Source organism: the organism of the source record quoted next, unplaced genomic scaffold (assembly GCF_019419815.1).
Source record: "Pyrus x bretschneideri cultivar Hongxiangsu unplaced genomic scaffold, Pyrus_bretschneideri_v1 Contig6, whole genome shotgun sequence".
NCBI lineage: Eukaryota > Viridiplantae > Streptophyta > Magnoliopsida > Rosales > Rosaceae > Pyrus > Pyrus x bretschneideri.
In genome coordinates, this window is record NW_025999798.1 from 10481854 (window position 1) to 10506127 (window position 24274).

At 37.2% G+C, this 24274-nt stretch overlaps 4 protein-coding genes across 8 annotated transcripts; 2 read left to right on the plus strand and 2 right to left on the minus strand.

Moving 5' to 3' along the window:
• The first annotated feature begins 534 nt into the window (after positions 1-534).
• On the plus strand, positions 535-2205 carry LOC103959258. Its single transcript, XM_009371611.3, has one exon. The coding sequence runs from the start codon at positions 844-846 to the stop codon at positions 1882-1884; it is 1041 nt and encodes a 346-aa protein (XP_009369886.3). The 5' UTR covers positions 535-843; the 3' UTR covers positions 1885-2205.
• A 371-nt stretch (positions 2206-2576) lies between these two features.
• LOC125471255 (ferredoxin C 1, chloroplastic-like) lies at positions 2577-3197 on the minus strand. Its single transcript, XM_048571483.1, has one exon. The coding sequence runs from the start codon at positions 3124-3126 to the stop codon at positions 2668-2670; it is 459 nt and encodes a 152-aa protein (XP_048427440.1). The 5' UTR covers positions 3127-3197; the 3' UTR covers positions 2577-2667.
• Positions 3198-4733: 1536 nt separating this feature from the next.
• LOC125471683 (cysteine synthase-like) lies at positions 4734-8382 on the plus strand. Of its 3 annotated transcripts, none has more exons than XM_048572387.1 (11): positions 4734-4798; positions 5232-5318; positions 5421-5530; positions 5658-5715; positions 6085-6348; positions 6453-6590; positions 6747-6798; positions 7330-7409; positions 7730-7789; positions 7934-8014; positions 8098-8382. In XM_048572387.1, the coding sequence occupies exons 2-11, from the start codon at positions 5277-5279 to the stop codon at positions 8188-8190; spliced, it is 978 nt and encodes a 325-aa protein (XP_048428344.1). In that variant the 5' UTR covers positions 4734-4798; positions 5232-5276; the 3' UTR covers positions 8191-8382. The 3 variants fall into 3 exon arrangements, with proteins under 3 accessions (XP_048428344.1, XP_048428343.1, XP_048428345.1); XM_048572386.1 differs by having other exon boundaries at positions 4746-4798; positions 5219-5318; XM_048572388.1 differs by having other exon boundaries at positions 4746-4798; positions 5239-5318.
• Positions 8383-12202: 3820 nt separating this feature from the next.
• On the minus strand, positions 12203-19296 carry LOC125471423 (SART-1 family protein DOT2-like). Of its 3 annotated transcripts, XM_048571755.1 has the most exons (15): positions 19134-19296; positions 17985-18839; positions 17031-17172; positions 16893-16947; positions 16273-16386; positions 16062-16158; positions 15826-15892; positions 15639-15698; positions 14756-15377; positions 13845-14317; positions 13281-13501; positions 12841-12925; positions 12539-12624; positions 12429-12450; positions 12203-12334 (listed from the first exon to the last, which is right to left on the minus strand). In XM_048571755.1, the coding sequence occupies exons 2-13, from the start codon at positions 18806-18808 to the stop codon at positions 12550-12552; spliced, it is 2835 nt and encodes a 944-aa protein (XP_048427712.1). In that variant the 5' UTR covers positions 18809-18839; positions 19134-19296; the 3' UTR covers positions 12203-12334; positions 12429-12450; positions 12539-12549. The 3 variants fall into 3 exon arrangements, with proteins under 3 accessions (XP_048427712.1, XP_048427711.1, XP_048427710.1); XM_048571754.1 differs by having other exon boundaries at positions 12203-12450; XM_048571753.1 differs by having other exon boundaries at positions 12203-12624.
• Between the last annotated feature and the right edge of the window lie 4978 nt (positions 19297-24274).

Consider the following 24274-nt stretch of genomic DNA (forward strand, 5'->3'; position numbering starts at 1 on the left):
TGCTCCCTCTGTCTATGCCTCTCCCTTATTAAAGCTTTTGAAAGACAATTTAATTAATAAGAGAGAATAATAATTCAAGACCATTTGGATTCCGAATGAAAATTATACAATAAAAACAGCAAAAACAAAACCCACCACATGGTGGGTGGTTATGGTGGGCTCCTTTTTCTTTGAATCTTTTTTGAAACAAAATAGAATTCAGTTATAAAATTTAAAACAAAAAAAAAGCTAAAAGGCCAATTGCAACACGAACATGCGCGTGACAACATGTTAGTATATAATATAACAGTGACCAGTTCAATTTAATTTAGGTGAGTTTGCAAAACTAAAAATCATAATCAAATAATTGTACGCATGTGACAAAAGGTTAATATAAAATACAAGAGTGGGCGGTTCAATTTAATTTAAGTGGGTTTGCAAAAGGCCAAAATTGTAACCAAATAATTCATTACAATTTAGTTCAATAGAGCGTTAAAACCAAACAAAAACCGGCCCTACAATTCAAATTGGCCGGTTTGATCAGATAAGATCAATGCCGCCTTTCCTTGTAAATTGCATTTGTCTAGGTTTGAACACGATACATCTAATGGCGTATCCCTCCATAAGACCTGCGTCCTAGCCCCTAGTATTGACCAACCAACAGAGTGACCAGCTTTCACAGAGAGAGAGAGAGAGAGAGAGAGAGCTTCATGGCAGCTGGGTAGGACGAGCTGTGGGGAAAACTAGCGTGGGGCGGGCGCCAAACGAGGTATAGCAGTAATCGCCTACCAACTGTTTGATGATTTGCTCCTTAGAGAACTTTCTTGCTCAAATCGAGATACAGCAGTATTACTCTTTACTATAATGTTCTCAAAGAGAGGAATCGCATTTGCTTCGGCACTGTCTCCGCATTTCCTTTCAAGGGCTGCTCGTAACTTTTGCTGCAAGCCAACCACCACAACCATCATTCCCATAGCAGATCATTCCGGGAAAGTTGCCAATTACTCTAGTAGCTTTCATCTTTCTCCTTTGTTCCCCTCCGACGATTCTAAACCTCATTCAGACAGTTACGATACTGAGCTTGTTGATCATGTGGCATGGCAAGTTTCATCCGGTTTGGCATTGGCAGGGGGAGGAATGCAGGGGTCTGCATTGGACTCAAGTTCGTTATCTGATGAAGTGGTTGATGAGCCAATTGATACTTGCTCAGTACCTGTTGAAGGTGACCCGGACTGTGATGACATTGACAACATGAGAATTCGTGGCCATCTGTTCTTTAAACTCGACCGCGATTCCAAAGAGTTTGAGGAGTATAATTTTAACTTCCATCGCAGGAAGAAGTCTTCTAAGCAAAAGGATGATCCAAAGGAAAGTAAAAGGAAGGATAATGAGTTAAAGGACAGCAAAAGAGACTACCTAAGTCTTGACTTGCCCTCCAGAAGCGAGAAACAATCTAGAATTGTGAACGATTCTCCACTTGATGAATTGGGCACTATTTCTGTTGGGAAGAAGAAACTGAGGAGTCCGACCTATAATCAGCTAACGGGTCCTTTCCATGAGCCATTTTGCCTAGACATTTTCATATCAAAGGCTTCTGTTCGTGCGTGCATCATTCACCGAGTGACCAGTAAGGTTGTTGTTGTGGCACATTCCATATCGAAGGACATGAAGTTTGACCTTTGTTCGACTAGGAATGCAGCTGCTTGTGCTGCTGTGGGGGAAATTCTCGCGCAGAGGGCATTGGATGATGATATCCATGATGTGATTTACACACCTAGGAAGGGGGATAAATTGGAGGGTAAGCTTCAAATTGTGCTTCAGTCTGTCATTGATAGTGGGATTAATGTGAAGGTGAAGTTAAAGCAAATAAACAGGAAGAAACGTAGTTCCTCGTATGCAACTTAGGAAGCTGGTTTAGACAATTTCAACAACAAAAAACTCCTCGTGTTGGAAACTACTTTCGTTCGAGCTAGGAGAGGGGACTGCCCTGCCCTCCCTTTCTGAGAGATGAGGACTTGCAACAACCACCATGATGGTGTAACTATTTAAGGTACTAGGTATTCACCCCTCTTTTATTTGCACAGCCAACCACGGCACGAGAGGAATTCATCGAGTGGACTGCAGTCCCTTAATCCCCTAGCATTGTTTAAACAAATTTACTCTTGTGGAACTATTAGCGTAAATTTTTCTTCTTTGTAATGTATAAATAATGATCAGTTCTCTCTCTTTCTGCATTGTACATGCACCATGCCATATTGAAATTTTTTTGAATGGAGCTGGAGAAATTAGTGCATTTATCATCTGTTTAACCTAACTGATTCGATCCCTAACAGCGGTCTGAATTCTGTGATTACGTTAAATCCCATTACTTCTAGGATCCCTTCATGTATATGCCTAAGTTGATTAGCTTTTTTGCTCCCATCAGTTAGGCCAGTCAATCGGTCACGGCAGGGTGCCCACCCTTTGCATTAGTGTTTGAGTCCCTCCTGGTAGGTTAAAGTAGTTTAGAATATCGCCTTGCCAAAAATGAACGGCGTACTCATTCATAAGCTTTGAACAATCATCAACTGGTAGCATAAGATATCAAACGATTTAAGTGATAAAACAAAGCAGAAATTACTTGTATTCAACAACCCACAACTCAATACAAACATGGGTCAACTCCCCAGTTGCCAAAATCCGAAAATTTCAGTCATTAGCAGTTGCTAATTGCAGTGAGAGCAGCTCATCCTCCGGGATTGTGCTAATATGACAATCCGACTTCGGGTACGACACGCACAACAATGTGTACCCGCCTTCCACCACATCATCACTCAGCATTCCTTCACTCTGATCGACGGTGCCGGTGAGAAGCTTGGCAGGGCAAGTCATGCACACGCCGAGCTTGCAGTCATGCGGCACAGAGAGGCCGGAGTCCAATGCCTTTTCCAGTATGGTCTCATCAGGCTCCACCTCCAGCTCGGTAGACTGACCCTCGTGTTCCACCACCACCTTATAGGATCGGACGGTGCAGGAGTAGGACCGCCGTGAGCGGTGGCGCGGCCGGAGATTGAGCTGGAATGAAGCGGAGAGATTGGTGGTTGTGTGTACTTGTTTTGGGAGGGTGAGAGAAGGGGAGGGTTTAGGAGTGAAGTGGAGAGTAGCCATGGTGTGTTGGGTTCTGAGGTGGGAAATGAGGGGAAGTTTCTGTGGCAATGCGAAGTGTTGTATTGTTTATGGTGTGGAAAAAGATAAGGTTTTGGCTGTTTTTTGGTTTATTTATGAGGCATGGGCTAATATGGGTTTGCAAGCAAATCAAAGTTTTTATTTGGTTTCCAAACCAAAGTTCTAATGTGGTTTAGGGACAAATTTTTGCAAGTGACCGGTATTCAAAAGTGTATTCTATGTGTTATTAGTAAGTGGAGTGATCTGAAAAAAATATATTATTTCATCTACTTGTAGTATGTCATGCGGAGTACTACTTAAATACCTAATGCTTAGGAAAATCGCTTTGATTTAGCACTGTTTAATAACTATTTTTTAATTTTTTAAAACAAAAAATCAAAAGTCAAAATTTGTAACAAAGCAAACTAGCTTTTAATTTTTAGTTTTTCATTTTTTTTTAAAATTGAAAGTAATTAACAAACAAGTTTTTAGCTTAAAAAAAATTGAAAAGGAACTAATTATCGAATGGTTTCTAATTTATATGAGAGACGACTTCCACTCTTTTTTTTTTTTTTGGTGAATAGAGGAGTTTTCACTTTTTATTTTTTATCTTTTATTTTGTCTTAGATATTTGTTTGTTTAACTTTGCCCTCTGATTATGTCTTTTTTTTTTTGTGACATTAATGTTGATTGTGCGGGTTGTCCGAATACTCGGTACTTTACTACTATTATCTGGTTCTAATCTCATCTCCTGATGCTTTAAAAAGCAGCCGACAATTTCCCGCTCCTATGCAAAGTTTGGGTATCACTCCCATGCTCGTGCATGCACTGAGACCACTTGGATTTTCTTTCTTCTTGGTGAGCGTGGTGTTCACTTGTCTACTCCTATTTACTGCATTAAATTGAGTGCTAACCAAGTTCATAATGCTCGCACATTTCACATTGAACTGGATTATCATTTTTTGTTCATGAAAAAGTTGTCTTGGTAGTCATCGTGTTTGCTAAATTGCCTTTATTGTTCACACCAAGACTCTTCATTAGCCTCGTTATAAGCTCTTTTGTTTCAAGGTTGTTTAATTAGGCTCGTACAATTTGCGGAATGTTAAAATAGGCAATTAATCCGAAGTTATCTCCACAAGTATCATGTATTATATGAAAGTAATTTTCTATTTAATTATAATAAAATTCTACCAAAACAAGGCTTTATATAACCCTCCATACATTGTAATACTTTGCACAAATCAATACATGGCGTCATATTTATTCGCACGCCAGGTTTACCCTAAAAGTAGGAAGACATAAAAGTAAGCTACATTCAATATAAAACCCGGAAAATGATTCTGGTGAGAATCATTTTCTTTGGATTCTAGGGATCTCGTGATCGTGATTGTTCATCGTACATCGTGCGATCAGTTTTAATTAGATACTATTTATATTTAATTTTAAAATTTAAAATAATTTCAAATCTTACGATGTACGATGTACAGTCACGATCACAAGATACTTAAGAAAATGTTCTTTTCCATAAAACCCAATGAAACATAATCGTATTTTTGACGTCATATTTATGAACTAAATATATATGATTTCTGGTAGCTTCGTTGATTTTTGATCTTCTTCTTCACAAGGCGTGCTCATCAGCTGTGTGGTGGTGATCATCTTACGGTCTCAAAAGGTGAAATTCTCGGTCTTTATGTCTTAATTAAGTGTTAATCACATTCACAGATTAAGAACTGTTTTTGCTTCGCTGATCACATCCACAGATGAGTTACCCTATCGTTCTGCAAATTAAACTCATTAAAAATTCTGGGGTTTTGAAAAATAGCGATAAACCCACTAATCTTTGTCATAACCAGATTATGAAATCATTAATGAAAGTTAATTGAAACATATTCAAGAAAATACTCTTTAATCTTGTATTCAATTCTTAAACTTTATTGCCAATTGATAACTTAGCAGTCGGTCGTTTCCTTATTTTTGCTAAATGATTGTGTTAGACTTTTCTGCCTTATTAATTTTTTAATTTAATTATTTTTATTCCATGAAGATTAAAATGTATTGTAATTATGGTAAATTTATTGTAATTATGGTTAAGGAATAAATTTTAGGTACCAGGTGTGTTTTCGGTTGCAGTAATCTGCAAAAGAAGCAAAATGGCCGTTGAGAAGGCCGGCATCGCCAAAGATGTCACTGAAGTAAGCTGTCGAATATCCGAGTTTTATGTGCACTAGATTATTGTGTTTTGAATGGTTTGTTTATGTTTATGATGCTGAAAATATCTGTTTCGTTGTGTATAGTTAATTGGAAAAACCCCGTTGGTGTATCTGAACCATGTCATGGAAGGTTGTGTTGCTCGTATTGCTGCCAAATTGGAAATGATGGAGCCCTGCTCCAGTGTAAAAGACAGGTATTTAGGCTTTCAGTTTGGTCATTTTCTTGTTATGCTTGCTGGTTTCGCGGCAGCAATACCTGAATGTGTTGTGCTTTTGCTCTGATTTCTGTTATTGTTTACTGATTATTGAAAAACAATGCAGGATTGGTTATAGCATGATTGCAGATGCTGAGGCGAAGGGCCTTATCACACCTGGACAGGTTAGTTATTTGATAAGGAAACTTGCTGGCTAGGACTGTTGTATTTTGAAGAATTTGTGCATGAAAGAGAGGATGCAACCGCCTTCCCCCTATACTATTCTTGATTTCTCCCCTAGCTGGCGTTTTATTTCAATTTCAAATGATGAAAAAGATGCAACCATGCTTTTCTCATGGGATGTTTTTGGCTGAAAACATGAGTGGACTGTGTAATTAGAGAGGATTTTTTGCATTAGAAGTGTTAAGCAAAAATTTCAAACATGTAATAATAGTCTACATTTCATAAAACTACTAAAAATATTGGTTTCACAGTTATTGTGAGCTTCTGATCTTCATTGAATCTGACATTTGGTTGGATGGTGTTTTCTGAAGAGTGTCCTCATCGAGCCAACAAGTGGTAATACTGGGATAGGATTAGCCTTCATGGCAGCAGCTAAGCATTACAGGCTTATCATTACAATGCCTGCTTCAATGAGTCTTGAAAGAAGAATCATCCTCCGGGCCTTTGGAGCTGAGTTGGTTCTCACAGATCCTGCAAAGGGCATGAAAGGGGCTGTTCAGAAGGCTGAAGAGATATTGGCAAAGACACCTAACGCCTACATTCTTCAGCAGTTTGAAAATCCTGCCAACCCTAAGGTATCTACTCAATCAATTCTACAGGTTATGAAGCTGGCGCAACTCGCAGAAAAACAAAGGGTATATTGTGCTTGGAAAAAGTTATTTGATTTTTGTTACTGTAGATACATTATGAAACGACTGGACCAGAGATATGGGAAGGTTCGGGAGGGAAAGTAGATGCTTTTGTTTCTGGGATAGGCACAGGTGGAACTATAACAGGTGCAGGGAAGTTTCTAAAGGAGAAGAACCCTGACATAAAGGTTAGCACATTTTAAAGGTTAATCTAAAAAGTTCTTTGGTAAATTTGTTTATGAGCTTCTTTTGAAGAAGATCTGAACAATAGCCTGTACTTTCTTCGTGTTTTTTATGCTCTTTTACTTTGTCTTATTGTGTTGCTTTTTCTTTCTTAATGTTAGCTGTATGGTGTGGAACCAGCTGAAAGTCCAGTCCTAACTGGAGGAAAGCCTGGTGAGTTATACTGCATTGCTGCTCTGAGAATATTTGTATTCCTTGCATAATCTGGCCTCTGCAATCTATTTACTGGCCTTTTCACTAGTTTAGAGACAATTTTGTTTGTAATTTCTGTGAGATTTTTGGCCTTGCGAATGTAATTTGGTTTCTGATGGAGATAGGGCTGTAATAAACAGTTGGAGAGTACTGATCTCAGATGTGACTGGTAGCATAGGGAGGAGTTTCATTGAGGGACACTCAGTTACTACTTCTGTGGAATGAGTCTCTTTCTTCTATGACTGAGAATGTGTTACTCTTATTTTCTGTAGCTTCTGGCTTTCAACTTTAGTTGGCTTCTGATTTATTAACTCAAAAGTCTGTTGGAGTGAAAATTCTTCCTAAACCCCAATTCTACCATACATGGTGTAAATTATCCCTCAATCTGATACATACTTAGCTTATATATTTATAACTTTATACATGACTGTCAATTCTAGTTTTTGCTTGCACGTTATTGAAGTTAATTATTGTGCTCCTTCTAATGTAAAGGTCCCCACAAGATCCAAGGAATAGGAGCTGGTTTTATCCCGGGTGTTTTGGAAGTCAATATCATCGATGAAGTTGTTCAAGTAAGGCTCAAAGGTTTTTTACTTAATCGATCATAGTCACTCAAGTGCATGACATTTTTCATAAATCGTTATAGCAATACAATCATTTATGGAAACAGCAGTCAAGCCGGATATATTGTCTTTCATAGTGTTTTAATGGTCGAGTGTATGAATGGCCAACAATTTCTGTGAGCTGGTGTAAACACAGCCATTGATTTTTCATTTGGAATTCCTTTAACTCTCTGCAAAGAACTTAGGAAAAGACACAGCTTGTTAGTTTGTTTCTAACAGCTATTAGCCTATTACTGCTGCCCGTGTACTAAATCTGTGATGTGTTGCAGATATCAAGTGATGAAGCAATTGAAACAGCGAAGCTTCTCGCACATAAGGAGGGTTTGCTTGTAAGTTCTTAACCTACAAACAACTAGTAGTGAGTTAATATCCTTGATATTGAGCCATCACATTCGAATTTGTGCCATATCTAGAATGAATCACCGTATTGCAGCCTCTGTATTGAATTACAAGTGTCTGATTATCTGTTCTAGGTGGGAATATCATCTGGAGCTGCTGCCGCCGCTGCAATTAAAATTGCAAAGAGACCAGAAAATGCTGGAAAGCTCATTGTTGTAAGTTGGATCACTCCCATTCAGTTACATAGACCATGTATCAGCGTTCTGCTCAACTGCTAATACACATCTACGCAATGTAGGTGATATTTCCAAGCTTTGGGGAGAGGTATCTCTCCTCTGTCTTGTTTGAGTCCGTGAGACGGGAAGCCGAAAGCATGACTTTCGAGCCCTGAGCTGATTCCTCGGTTTCTGGCTGCTTCAAGTTTTAACCGGTGGAACCGAATTGTCTCGCTTCTTAAGTTAAAACTAACATAATCCGGTAGTGTTTTACTTATGTTGTCGGGGTTTTGGCTGGTTCTCTATACAATTCTGAAGTGCAACTTCACCCGTTTAAGAGTTTTCCAGACTATTACTATTCACATTAATTTTTTTAATGCATAATTAAATAATTTACCCTAAAAAAATTGTTGATTTTTTTTTTTTCTAAATATATTTTTAAACGTTTGTTTTTTATTTTATTTTAATTTTAAAAGTAGAAAACCTACGCACCGTTCGATCTCCATTTTGGAGACTAATCGGCCCAGATTTTGCCGCGTCAAACACCATCAGTTGCCTAGTTTTATTATTTTATTATTATTATTATTTTTTTTTTGGGCAATGGGCTGCTTGTTTTATTGCCAACAACATATATTTACAAGAGAGAAGCTCACATACAAATCAAACACAACAACAAAGTATGGACCTTCAATGTACAACAAAACCAAGCCCAACAGAAAACAGGAAAAAAAAAATATCCTAAGAGCCTGCATCCTCTGCCGCTGCTGCCATCAGAAGGACCACCAAACTCGAAATGGTGGCCTGAAATCAAGCCAAATCGAGCCCCAAAATGAATAAAAAGAAGACTTCAACAACCTCTAAAAAGCACATCGAAGATCGGCACCACGAATCGAACGAAGCAATTGCCTAGTTTGATTTGGAGAAAGGCAAAATTTCTCATATGAAATTGACGGGGCACCATTTGAGGGGAAATTTTTCCAGATGACCGGCACATTAGCTTACTTGCAGTTCCCAACCAATACAACTTTAACACGTGCCTATTTCATTAAAGATTGCCACGTTTTGATATTTATGATAGGTATTAATAAACAAAACTCCTATATACCCTTACAGTTCAAAGAGAAAGAAGTCAGAAAAATCTCCGACTACATTTTCCACGCTGACCACCCACTCTATCAGAAACCACCCACCTCTATCGCCTCTCTGTGATTCCATCGGCGACACTCCATATATTCTCTCTTCCTCTTTTTCTTCCCCCTCCCCCTTCTCTCTCGTTCTCCCACACCCTATCAGAAACCACCCACCTCCATCGACCCAAATTTGTCGTCTCCGACCTTCAACTTAGGATCTGTCTTTCGGCATCCATTGTGTCCATCTCAGAAAGAGCACAAGGAGGACAAAATATTGAGATGAAAAAGAAAGGGAGAGAGAAATGTGTGGGGAAGGGAGGGATGAGTGGGGGTGGGGTGGATGATGCAGGTCACCGGCAAGGAGTTTTCCACTTGGGGAGGCATGGGCGGTGAAGGTTGTGGGAGGTGATTTAGAGACTAGGAAACAGGGAGTGGATTTAATTTAATTTTTTTAATTAATTGTATTTATGTTATAAGAATACAGGTGTCAACAGGTTATTAGTGGGGAACACTACCTGTAATGCTGAGGTGTGTGTTCTAGTCACATGAAAAAATTTCTCCCATTTGAGGAAGGCAATTTCTCTATGAAATTGTCGGGGCACTGCCAACGCTTCCTTTGCAACCTCTCCACTTCACTTTGACCAGCAAGGTCATCTTCAAAGGAGATGGCTAAAGGTCCAAAGCCAAAAAATGAGTAGATTTGTTCAAAAATTCGTCTCCAACTAATGGTTAGGCTATAATTTTATAGAGTCCATCAGGCCATTAAAGGGGCTTTAGGCTAACCAAATGTAGCTCCCCCTTTAGTTTTTATTTTTATTTTTTTAGGGCCTAATTCCTCAATTGCAATAATTAATTCAAATTCAATAGTTAGACTTGAAAACATGCAACGGTAGTTTAATTAAATGAACTAATAAATTTGTAGTATAAATTTAAAACTAATAAATTATTGAGGAGCTATGTTTAGCCCCTTCGGTTGAAGATGGATGACTATGGCCTAACATTGTTTATTTAAAAATATTTTTTTATGCCACTTAGTACTATAGTATAGTGGTATTCCTCTTTACTTGTAGATGAAAGGTCTTTAGTTTTATTCTCGCCAAAGGCGAATTTGAAGCACATTATTGTTAGCCCATTGTGAGACTAAGTCCATCATCTCCCCTTAGTGTAGATAATATCGTTTGTTCAAAAAAATTTTTTATAAGGCTAAAATTTTGGATGGGGCTATGTTTAGGTTTAATTCTTTCGGTTGAAGAATGGTCCTTTAATGGGAAAATAATTTCTATATACCTTTTTGAGTTTTGGCTCTTAATGTTTTCTTCGATTGTTCAATCTTACGGATTTCCATCCTCTCCTCTTACATTCTCTATTTTGTCTTTCTCTTTCTATAAAAAATTAATATAAGATGTTGACATGGCTTAACCGTAACCGTTTAAATAAGAGGGGAGGGAAGGGGAGGGAAGGGGAGGGAAAAAAAGAGGGAAAAAAAAAGGGCGGTAATCCATTGAATGCCACATCCTGTTTCCTTTCGGAATTTCTCTGCATCGATTCATTATCTTGCTTTAAGCAACTGCAACGTGAGGGGTAACATTCCCAAATCCCAATGATATCGGCTACTTGAGCAGCTTCTTAGTCCTAGATTTGAGAAACAATAAATTGGGTGGGTTGATTCCAACTTCTGTGGGAAAACTAGGGAGTCTCCAAGGTTTGTTTTTGAGTGGCAACAAGTTTGAAGGAGGTATCCCATTTGATCTCTGTCAACTAGAAAACCTAGCTGAATTAGTCTTGGATGGTAATCAACTCCCTGGTTCGATACCTTCTTGCTTAAGTAGACTCGCCCGAGCTCTAAGACGTCTATCGTTAGGGTCTGGGGACTTGAGTATATCTTGTACCGAAACTTGTCATTCAATTTTCTGAACGGATATCGGAAAACTTCTCTGTGCTGTCATATGTCTCAAATGGTGCGCTCTGTGGTGAAGCCCGACTCCATGTTCCACAATGCAAAAACAACACGCTTAACCGGAACTCAAAGAAAGCTAGTACATCCAACTTGAAATAGATTATTCCAGGGATCGTATCAGCAATGTTGATACAACGCAGAAAAAGGAAAGCGGAAGTTGCAACAGAGACTTCCTTGCTACCTCAACTTCTTTGGCAAAGATTTTCACGCGCAGAACTTGTGAGGGCGACAAACGGATTCAACGAAAGTAACTTACTTGGCACGGGGGGTTTTGGCTCAGTATATGAAGGTACAATTTCTGATGGGAGAAATGTTGCTGTAAAGGTTTTCAATTTACAGCTTGAAGGGGCTTTTAGGAGTTTCGACAGTGAATGTGAAGTGCTGAGCCAAATTCTTCACCGAAATCTCGTCAAAATCATCAGTTGCTGCAGTCAAGTTGATTTCAAAGCCCTCATACAATACATGCCTAATGGGAGCCTTGAGAATTGGATGGCTCTCCGTTGAGTATTCTGCACAGGTTGAACACAATGATGGACGCAGCATCGGCGTTGGAATACCTTCATCACGGTTATTCGATACCAATATATGTGAGATCCATTTATATTAGAGAGTGTCAACTGTTTACAAATAGTATTATTGATCGCCAAATTCACGTAAATTAAATTATGCAGAGTTCGGGATGGAAGGAATTGTTTCAACAGGAGGTGATGTGTATAGTTTTGGCATTGTACTTACGGAGACGTTCACAAAACGGAAGCCAACGGATGAGATGTTTGTTGGGGAAATGAGTTTAAAGCAATGGAATGCAGGTTCATTACTTTCAAACGATGCATTCGTTGAAATCACGGATGCCGATTTACTTGGGACGGAGGAAGATGGTGGTTTTGGGAGCAGGAGAGATTGCGTATCATCCGTCATGAGATTAGCTCTAGCGTGTTCTGCAGCATTGCCGGAAGAGAGGATTAACATGCGAGATGCTCACGCCGCACTCAAAAAAATCAAGATCAAGTACTTGAAGGATTGTGGAGGACTCGAGTCTTAATTTATCTTCTGCAAAATACGATAATTTATCGTCTAAGATAACTAAATCTAGGCGTCCAATTGAACAATTTATCGCATACATTGATGCACAGTTGAAAAACCTCCAACCCACGATTATATTCTCGTCTAAACTCCAAAGGTGCAGTCACACCTTCAGATCAAATGAAATCCTCGGACGGCAAATACAACACCCTGTTCAAGGAAAAAATAGTTTTGCGTATATTCTCAGAACAGAAAATAACATCTCTTTTAATACTGTTGAAAGTTCGAAACCTTCAGAGCCTACCTCGAAAATTCTCTCCACGGCTGTCAAAAATAAGTTTCATGTACGGTCAGTAGTAGCGAACAAATAGTGGAAGAAATTGAAAATGTTGAAGGTCAACTCCAGAATCCAACCAAAGTGAACTTCAAGTTTTAGGCCTCTTTGGTGTGTCTGAACTTTCAGGCTCAGCTTTGCGCTTTATCCCTAGGAAATGTTCAACCTGAAAAAAAATAAACTAGAGAATTATTCTTTCCATGGAAATGAATGGATAAAAGGGGAGAAAACAGAACGTCACAAATGAATGAATCGATATTTACTACAAACTATCAGTAACTGCTGCACGCAAGACAATACAGCAAGTAATATATCACCTAGAAGCATTTTATATAGATCAAGGTCAAGAAACGAGGGCAAAGAACTGTACGAGTTCACTCACCTTTCTGTCACCAAGCATGGGTGTCAAGCCCCCGGGGAGATCCCTCTCAACCGTTGCAAAACCACTTCTGGGATCGCTAGTTTGCCTGGAAACATAAGAACAAAGGGGGAAAAGGATAAATCAATTGGGAATTCTAATGTTGAATACAGAAAGGATTAAGCAGGGAAGCATATACCACAGCTCATATTTCTTATTCAATTCTTTAAATTAAGACATTCAGAAAAGTGTTCAAAAATTTAGAGAATTAATTGAATCATTTCTTAAAGTTGTAAAGCACCGTTTTTATGTATGAATATCTCACATATACCAACTCCAAGCCTAGTCACAATACTGATTTTCTTGTTTGAAGCTGCCTTGGTCAAATCCTACTGAAACTAGCAAAAATTGATCCAAAACCAAAAACAAAAATCTGAGTTGAATGAAATGATTGAAAAGCATACCCTGGTTTAACATGGCCACTGAGGACAAGATATGGTGTCTGCAAGCGAGCTTGAGTGTCCCTCATCCTCTCCGCAGACAGTGATGGTGTATCTGAACTCTTCATCTGCTTCAACTTTAGTTCTTCCTGGTATTGCTTCATGCGCTTTTCTTGCTTCATCTTTCCAGGCCCCTTCCCATGGAACTTGTGAGAAAGTATCCTAAAGGCTTCCTTGGGCGTCAACTGGTGAAAATGAGGAAATATGTTAGCAGCACATAATAATAAAACTACTTGATCACTGATGAAGCAAAGATAAAAACATACAAAATAATACATGCACCACAGCTTTCCAAACACAAAACTTCTTTGTATTATAAGCACAGGAATATTTAAATTGAATGTCGCTAACCTACTACACAGCTTTTAAAAACTACACATCCAAACCTAAAATTGAGCCCGCGTAAAAGGCATAAGAAGATTATCAATGACCAAGGCTAATATAACTCTATGACCAGATTCACCGCAGTGTAACCATGCCAAACCATAAAAACAATTAACTGTAAAGGAACTGAACAGAAGTACTTACAGTTCTGCCAAATTCATCGGTTCTCTCAATGCGAATATCCTTTTCCTGATAGACTTTAGGTGCACGAGTATCCTTTTGATGGCTGGAAGAGGATGAACGAGTATCCCTTGGTTCATCCTTCTTTTGACGTGATGTATGGGTCTCCTTTGGCTGCTCCTCCTCATCATCATCTACAATACCAAAAAGTTTGCTCTTTTTCTTGTCCATGTTTCTGCCACCCCAGTCAATACCTTCTTTAAGGGTTCCTCGATCTTTAAGCAGCTTCAGTACACCTGATAAGCCCTTCCCGACCGCAACTTCATGAATTGTTTCATCAGGAACTACCTCCTCCTTATCCTCATTATCAGGCTGTTTGTCTTCATCCATATCATTAACTTCAGTCCATCCACCAGGTTCATCCATTTTTTCTTCATGGGGAACTTCGGGTTCATCTTCTTGCATAAAAACATCTTCACTTTCAGGCTTTTGGGATTCTGAAAAAGTACAAAAAAGGATAAAAGTCATTTTCTAATTATAGATGAAACTGTGATGTAGCGGCAGAACATTAAAAATTTTCCACAAGTTTAGAAGGTTATAATCAAAACCTCCTTGAGAATAACATTGTAAAGCTTGCAGAAGGCTCATAATTTAACACACCATTACACAAATTTAAAGCAGAAAAACAAAGATCTAATTGGCATGTAAAAAGCAGCAGGAGCAATATTATACCCCTCCATGGGACATTGATAATTAACGAACCAGAATTTGGTGGGATAGGAAGATGGTCACCAGCTAACTATAAGATGATGACCATTATAACATGATGTCTAAGCTGGGAAAGAGAGGCACTCCCACCCTCAGCCAATAGAAAATCAATTAAACAATACCCTAAGGTTGATTAATAAAAGCAAAAACACAAAGATAGAAGATACCTTCATCAAGCTGGAGGCCCCAGACAAACTCTTCCATCTCAGTGAAGACAACCTTGTTATCCTGTGACTCTCCAGTTGAGGGGATTTGATCATCTGCAGTCTGACTACTGCCAGTGGTGGTGGCAAGGAGAGCAATCGCTTGTGGACCAGATACAGTTTTTTCCTCCTCTTTCTTTTTAAGAGCCAATTTCCTTGCTTTCTCTAAGGATTTATACAGATCATCGTCATCATCTGCAAAGACAGGATTTTCATTTTCCTCTCGTTTAACAGAAAGAGTTTGTTCCAGTCGCAATGATTTAGATGCCTCGTCTGCTCTAGCATAAGCCAGCTGGTATGCACTATTTCTCCTTTCAGCATCCAATCTTTCTTGCTCCTCTTTATTGGCCTGCCTCTTTGCATCATTCCTAGAACCAAGGTCTTCAACACCCAACCCTGCAGATACTGCTTCTGCTTCAAGGGCATCTAAGTCTAGCTTCTCCCTCTTCCGCAAGGATTTCTTTTTCTTAGGTTTTTTAAACTGAAGCATTTCATCTTGAGTATAGAAATCAGATGAGATCTTCCCAGACATGTTGAGATCTTCAAAGCGGTCCTTTGTGGGAACACCCTGTATCCTCTTACGTAGCTAGCAGAAAGAAGTAAAGCCACCGTTAGTCTTTTCAATTTCTTTTGTATTTCTTTGCCTTTATCTAAAAGCACTAAGATTGCACTACAAACTTCAAATGATCACAACTCAAAAGATAAGGAACAAAAAGAAAAGAAAGACAGAAAGCAATGAAAGCAACACCTATTAGAACACCATTTCAATTCACTGCAGCAAATACCCTGAAGTCCTATCCTCCTTTTTATTACCGCTCACAAATTATGATGAGAAAGAAAATAGTACCTCTTCAAGTTTCTTTTCTGCTTCGCCAGTAAAGCGTCCTCTTTCATCTAAAGTTAACCCCTGAAAATAGACATAAATTAACATATTAAAACCATGTTCCCTGCTCAATGTTTCAAACAAATGTACATGAACAAGGGAAAACACTGGGTTGTAAGGTAAAACGTAGGGGAGATAATAATATGTGCACCTCATCTGGGGTTGGATCATCATACTGTGGAAGCATTTTCTTCTCAGCGCCAGGGTCGTCATTAAACCTGATGCACCATAACACATGCATATAGTTAATACCAACCAATGTTGGCAATGAGATGTGAAAAAATTCCAGATTATAGAAGATGGTTAGAATAGACAATGTCACCCAATAATTAAGTTGCTTTTGGCAAATCAAATTTTTATTACACTTTATAATTATGGTTAACATACTTATCGACATAAACCCCCCTTTTCTTCTTTGCTGCCTTGTAAGCATCGTCTCGCTGCTTCTGCTCTCCAATTTCCACATTCTCAAGCATATCAATGTCTGTTACATTGAAACAAAAACCTCTATTAAACAGTATAAAATTAAAACATCCATGGCATGCCTAAGAGAGGCTCTGGGCCGTGAGAAAAACAAACTAACTCAAAACTTCTTTACCTTCATTAATGTCACCATCAGCTAGAATATTCTGATCTTTGAGTGTTAAAACAACTGCCCCGCCTTCCATTACTTTGTCAAGGCCATGAAGAACTTTAACACCAGCTAGATCATCTGTAAACAGGTATTCAGAGTAAGGTGACATCAAAAAACCAATAAACCCAGAAAAAAAGCGTCATAGATTGTAACTAAGTCATTCAGACAGTATTGACACGTCAACTGAAAATGTGAACCCAATTCTACAAGTACTATCAACAATATTAGACCCCACAACTTGCAACTGTTGGGTCACAGTTAAAGATATAGAAACCATATATCAAGAGCAGGTGCATATTGTCAGAATACCGAATCAAGCCTCTAGAGGCAATGAGGCATACAGACACAAGTCCTCAAGGTTGATGTACTTTTTATTTTGTGCTCAGGTGTAAAATAAATTCCGTAACTCTACAAGTTCTAACATAAAATATGCATTCTACCTTAACCATAGCGCCACATACGGTATGTTCTCAAATATAAAATGAAACGATAACTAAATTCAAATTCCTGTTGACGTCCCTAGGACCCTTAGCTTCTATTACGAAATATTAAAAAAAAATATCTGCAGTGAGAAGGAATCTTACGAGTGGGATCCTGGGCTGTCTCCTCATCTTCACTTTCTCCTTGACCAATATTGTCCTGAGAAATTAAAATTATATGAATGGCAGTTATAAAATCAAGAAGCTGTGAACACAATACAAAAGGAACACTATCAAACTGACCTGTTCCTCGAAAATCTTAGAAAGCTGGAAAGCTTTCTGCTTTTCTGCATTCCTTTTCTCCTCGATCTTACGACTCCTACTAACCCATGCTAAAACCTCAGGAACATCTTCTGTTTTCTTCTTTAATCTCTCTTCCTTCGTCCTGAGAAAAAAGCAAACCCAATATAACAAATTTGTAGCACAATGCAAAGAAATATAGACATGTTACACATGGCAATGTCCTTAAAATAAGTGTTTACGTACATCTATGTATACAACTCAATACAGTTGTATTGCCACCATCTGCTAGAATGTTATGATATTTGAGTGTTCAAATTAGATTTAAGTAGACCCCATGTAATTGAACGTTGAAAATTTCTGAAAGAACAATACCCACTCTAGGGGGCTGACCACCGTCCCGATTAACCACTAGGTGTTTGAAAATTAAAAATGGACGCCTAGCCCGCCTAAGTCGCGACTCTCACTTAGACAAAAAGTAGATAACTTTCATTTTGCATTTTATTTTTTTTCAATAAATTGTAAGAAACCTGTTGAATACTTGGATAAACACTCATTATATGCTTCTTACCATGTTTTCAATATGTTCTAATACTTCATAATCTATACGTCATTCTATTTTGCAACTTATGTATCCCAATACAATATGTTCTAATACTTCATAATCTATACGTCATCCTTTGGGAGATGTTGATTCAACTTCTTTTCTTTTCTTTTTTTTAAACACCCAGTATGCTTTTGCATATTGTATATCACAGACAAGTTCAGGTTGCCCATAAGATGACTTTATATGATTCCTTTGAATACACCAAAATCCAACTTCTTCAGTTCCCAATAAAGAACAATGAGATGCAATAATGCTTAATGCAAAATGGGATATGAAGCGGAAAAAGATAAAATAGTTTGATAACATAAATCAAATAGGCATAAAGAGAACATAAATGAAGCTGTACTTACTTCAAGATGCGTTCCTCAAGCTCCGATGATGATAGATGTGTTCCACTTGATAAGCCATCAGCATGCCGTTCATCCTCAGCATTATGGGAAACCTTCCCTTGCTTAAGAATGTCTTTATCCCTGTTATCATCACCATTTAGCTTCAACTTATCATCTCTTTCAACGCTTCTCCTGCTTCCTCTGTCTCTTGATTTATCCTTATCTTGATCCACCTCCCTCTCTTTTTCCCTGTACTTGTCTTTCACCCTCTCCCTATCGGTATCTTTATAGCTTTCCCTCCCTTTCTCTCGATCTTTATGTTTTTCTCTCTCTTTTTCTCTTTCCTTTTCTTTTGCCCGGTCCCTTTCCTTTTCCCTTTCCCTGTCCTTATCCCTATTCCCCCTCTCTTTCTCTCGTCCTCGATCACTATCCTTCTCTGCCTCTCTCTCCTTCTCCCGCTCTTTTTCCTTCCCTCTGTCCTTTCTATCTTTCCCCCTATCATGCTCCTTTTCTCTATGACTCTCTCGATCATAATCTTTCTCCTTCACCTTATTATCTCTACTCTTATCCTTATACCGGTCATCTCTATCATCCTTCCTCTTTTCCCTGCCATATACTCGATCCTTTTCCAAATCTTTAGATTCTTTCTCTCTTTCCTTCACAACATCACTCCTCGACTGCTCTCGGTCTTTACTTCTGGCATCCTTCTCTTCCCCTCGGCTACTCTTCTTCCTATCCTTGCTCCGGTGCCTGCTTGATTTGTCAGCCCCGTCTAAATCATCATTTGTTCCCTCATCCCGGTGCTCCCTCATTGGAGAGTCATCCCGATCGTACTCCACTTCCATTTGCAACACACTAAACTGCGAAACTCCACCACTGGAATATCGAAAATCAAAGAAATCAAACCACATAAACAAGCGATATAACTTTCCAAAAACCCAAGTACATTGTAAAGTATTAAGTTCAAAATATCCGGTGTGTTTGGCAAAGTGATAACATAACGAAGGAAAAAGCATCAAATTGTGACAATTTCACTTAATTGCGAAAAATAAACAGAATACGATTTTTACATGAACAAATGAAAACTGAAAAACCCTAATCAGCAATAACAAAATTAAACAATCGATATTAACTGAAAAAAAAAATCAATATTTAGAAAGAAACCGATACCTTATGAATTGTATCTGGTTTGTTAGGCGGCAAGTGTCGGCGGAGCTTCCTTCGCAATCTCAAATATCTATAAGCTCTGTTTTGCAAACTTGGACTGGAATTTGTTTGATTTGGTAGATCGTTCAGAAATTTAACAACAATTGAGTAGCGGAATCCGGATTTGGATGGCGGCGATGGCGATTGAGCGCTTGAACTTGTTGAATTTCGAAGCTATATGGGAGCACGACAGTTGAGTGAGAAGAGGGGAGGGGATGTGGAGGAGGTGTGGCGGATTTGCGTGGGTTCGAAAGCGGGGAAGTGCAACGACTTGAACAAAGGAAGGGGTCTATAGGGGTAGTTTCGAGTTTTCACCTTTTAACCGAGCCTTTTCTTTCTCTTTCATTTTTAAAATTTAGTTTTTCTATTAAAAAATCACTAATACTTTTTATTTGTTTTTACAAGTTTATGCTTCCGCACCTCGTGTATGAACATTATTTTTATTTTTGTTTTTAAAATGAGAAGGTGGGAGAGAGAGTATGGGAATGGAGTGAGGAAAGATGCTTTTGTTTTTTGTTTTTTGTTTTTTATTTTTTAATATTAGATATATGCTAAATTCATGTAGCTGAGGTTTAAATAAATAAAAAATGGTTAATCTCAGTTTATTACTCTAAAATTTTTTGGTTTTCAACATTTGGTATATGAAGTTTTTTTCATCCCAGAATGGTACCTAAAGTCATAATTTTAAGATAGTCTCATACATCTATTAAGTTTCCGTCAGAACCTCTGTTAACTGATGATGTGGCACCTACATGGACAATGAATGAGTGCCACGTGTTAGTATGGTTCCACGTGAATATTAAAAAAATTAAAAACTAAAACAATTTTAAATTTTAAATTTAAAAACTAAAAAACCAAACCTAAACCTAAAAAACCAATCTAAGTTCATCTCTCTGTTTCTTCTTCCCCACCCAACACAGAAAATCACGATCCTTTTTCTTCCTTCGCCTCTCCCCCTCCCTCTCCTCCTTCGCCGGCATTGCTCCCCTCCTAGCTTTCTTTTCTCCCTCTCATCCAATCCAGCGACCAACCTTTCTTTTTTGTTCTCCCTCTATGCTCTCGCTTTCAATTCTTCTTCTCTACACGAAGACACCTAAATCTTGCAGGTACTCTCTATGTCCTCTCGATCTGTCTCTCTCTACCTTTGTGATTTTTATTTTTATTTTCTTCCATTTTTTGTGAATTTGAAGGAAGTTCAGAATCAAATCTCTGCCAAGAACAAGTGGATTTGCAGGACGTCAGGGTCTTTAGGCTAGATGTGGGTAGGGGTCCGATTCGGGAGCATCCAATGGTACGAATTTCAGGTCAAATTCGGGGAGATCCACGTTGGCATTAGATTTCAAGTGAAGGTTTGGAGGCCTTGACCAGATCCGGAGGAGGAGGGTAGAGATATGCGGCCTTAGGCTTGGCATGTTGGAGGATTGGGCTCCGTGAATAACTTCATGCGACGGCATCTCTTGGTTGAGGTTGGGTTTTGGGGTGTGAAGGATGGGGTTAGGTTTTGTGATGAGGAGGATGAGGGTTTGGAGCAGGACGTTGCTAGGGATTTGCAATGGTGAAGACGGAGATGGGGCTGCTGGGGATTTGCAACATGGTTCGAAATGGGGCCAGCTTGAAATTTTAATTTCCACGTGGATCCCTTAATGACATGTGGCGCCTAGTCATCCTCCAAATGGGCATCACATCATCAATTAACGGAAGACTTAAAAGTCAGACTAACGGATGTATGAGATTATCCCAAAATTAACACTTTAGGTATGACTCTGGGACGAAAAAAACTTCATGTACCAAATGTTGAAAACCACGAAACTTGAGGGTAGTAAATTGAGATTTACTCAAAAAAAATTGATTTTAAAAAATTACATTACTGTTCATATTTTTTGTGTGATAGAAAACTAAATATTTTTTTTAACATATTTTGGTTGACAAAAAAATTTTGTTAATACTTTTTTAACGGAGAGATAATTTTCATATATGTATTTTAAAAGAAAAATTAATGTGATTAGTTTAGTGTGACTTGTTTTTTAAAAGAAGAATTAATGTGATTTGTTTTTTAAAAGAACAATTAATGTGATTTATTGGGTAAAAAGAGAATGAAAATGTTTAACAAATTGCAAAGGTGGACTAGCTTTGGGCTCACCTTCCAAGTTTCAACCAGCACGAGTTTAGGGTTTAGTCCACCCATATTTGCCTCACCACGTCTTTCACTTCCAGTGTTGCTGCGATCCTACAATATTAGTAGGCCTGGCAATTCCTGACATGACCCGATAACCCGACACGACACGACATAACATGAAATTAACAAGTGTTCGGGTCGACACGATAACGAATCGGGTCGTTATTGGGTAACCCGATAAGCACCTGTTAAGATAACGGGTTGATTCGGGTATACACGTGGGTAACACGATACACGATAAGCAGAATATTATTTTTATAATTTTATAACCCTAAAAAAATACTGTAATAATTATATACATTAATTTAACAATTTTATACCCCTAAAAATTATAATAAATATATATATATATATATATTAAATTAACTATAAAGTCTATAATAATTATATATACTATAATAATTATACCCCCAAAATATTGACTATCTATAATAATTATATATATATATATATTAAATTTTGAATTAAATTTTATAAAAACTATAATAATTATTAATTAATATGCATGATGGATTGATGCATGTGCATTGCATCCATTGATTAATTTGATTTGATTTCATTCCATTCATGCCGCCATTTTTGAAGAAAAATGAAGGGAAAATGAAAATGATAAGAAAAGTTGAAAATGAAATAAAAAAGTGAGGGAATTAGGGAAAGATGCTGGAGGGAAAAGTGAAAATGATAAGAAAAAGTTGAAAATGAAACAAAAAAGAGAGGGGAAAATGAAAATTAATAGAAGTGGTGAGAAATTTTTTTATTTTTTTATTTTTTTAAGTTATTAACTTTTTATCATACATATGATATATCTCACTATTTTTATAATGACACACATGATGTACTATTCCGTATACCAGTCAATTATATGTACAAAATAAATAGATTTAAATCTACTTAATAAATATACACACACACACACACACACACACTACACACACCATTGGAACTTGATTGATGGGACATGAATTCTCCGAAACTAATTTCAACGATCCCAACCGTCAAACTTATTTGTATATGCTTTAAGATCACATCAACAAAAAATCGCAAAAAACAAACATTCAGAGATCAAGTAACGGAACAAAACTTTTCGACGGTTATAAACAAAAAATCACGATTTAACGGTTAGTTTAACTTCGATTTTGATGATTTTTTATAGTTACATTCTTTGACCCTATATGAATACAATGAATGAATTCGATCTTCAATTTAAAATATTTACACAAATGGATACCACAAAATCTTATGTTATACTTGATGAAAGTATAAATAAACTCTAAGAAGTGTTAGTTAATCTATTGCTTTTATGGGATACGAATTCTCTTAAACTAATTTCAACGATCCAAACCATTAAACTTGTTTTTATATGCTTGTTAGTTAATCTATTGCTTTTCGACGGTTATAAACGAAAAATCACGATTTATAACTCCGATTTTGATGATTTTTTACAGCTACACTCCTTGACCCTATATGAATACAATGAACGAATTCGATCTTCAATTTAAAATATTTACACAAGTGTATACCACAAAATCTTATGTTATACTTAATGAAAGGATAAATAAACTCTTAAGTGTTAGTCAATCTATCGTTTTGATGGGATACGAATTCTCCAAAACTAATTTCAACGATCCAAACCATTAAACTTGTTTTTATATGCTTGGAGATCACATCAACAAAAAATCACAAAAAACAAACATTCAGAGATCAAGTAACGGGACAAAGATTTTCGACGGTTATAAACGAAAAATCACGATTTTACGGTTATTTTAACTCCGATTTTGATGTTTTTTTACAGCTACACTCATTGACCCTATATGAATACAATGAATCAATTTGATCTTCAATTTAAAATATTTACACAAGTGAATACCACAAAATCTTATGTTATACTTAATGAAAGTATAAATAAACTCTAAGTGTTAGTCAATCTATCGTTTTGATAGGATACGAATTCTCTAAAACTAATTTTAACGATCCAAACCATCAACTTATTTGTATATGCTTCAAGATCACATCAGCAAAAAATTGCAAAATACAAACATTCAGGGATCAAGTAACGGGACAAAATTTTTCGACGGTTATAAACAAAAAATCACGATTTAACAGTTATTTTAACTCCGATTTTGATGATTTTTTACAGCTACACTCCTTGACCCTATATAAATACAAAGAATGAATTTGATCTTCAATTTAAAATATTTACACTAGTGGATGTGGATATCACAAAATCTAATGTTATATACTTAATAAAAGTATGAATCAACTATAATATTAATAATTATATACATTAATTTAACAATTTTCTTTCTTGGTAGCAAATGGAGCGTTTTCATTATTCGATACTTTCTCAGTTAGCACGAGATGTGTTAACAATTCTCATTTCAACTGTTGCATCAGAATCTGCATTTAGTATTGGGGGTAGAGTACTAGATCAGTATCGTAGTTCATTGTTACCAGAAACAGTTCAAGCTTTGTTGTGCACACGAGATTGGCTATTTGGAAAAGGAGGTAATATATTTTTATATGGTATAGTATTATTATTTTGGTAAACTTCTCATAATTTGAATGATTTTTAATGTCTGGTTTTTCTATACTTAGTTTATGCGGAAGAGAGTTCTGACGTGGAAAACCTTACTGAAAACATCTTCAACATAACTCTTGAAGGCAATAGATCAAGCCAAAGTTCTAATACAATTTCATGATGATCGATGTAAATTAAAGATTTTGTAAATGGAGGTGTAAACTTTTGAGAACAAAAACTATTTATCCTTGCACATTTAATACGTGTAATAGATTAATAGTGTATGTATTATTTTTTTATTAGGCTCTTATTTTCGAGTGTAGATATAGTATTTAAACGACAAATGTTTTATGTTTTGAAGTAATATTTATGTGGCAATGTGTGGTATGTGCAAATTTAATTTTTTTTTTT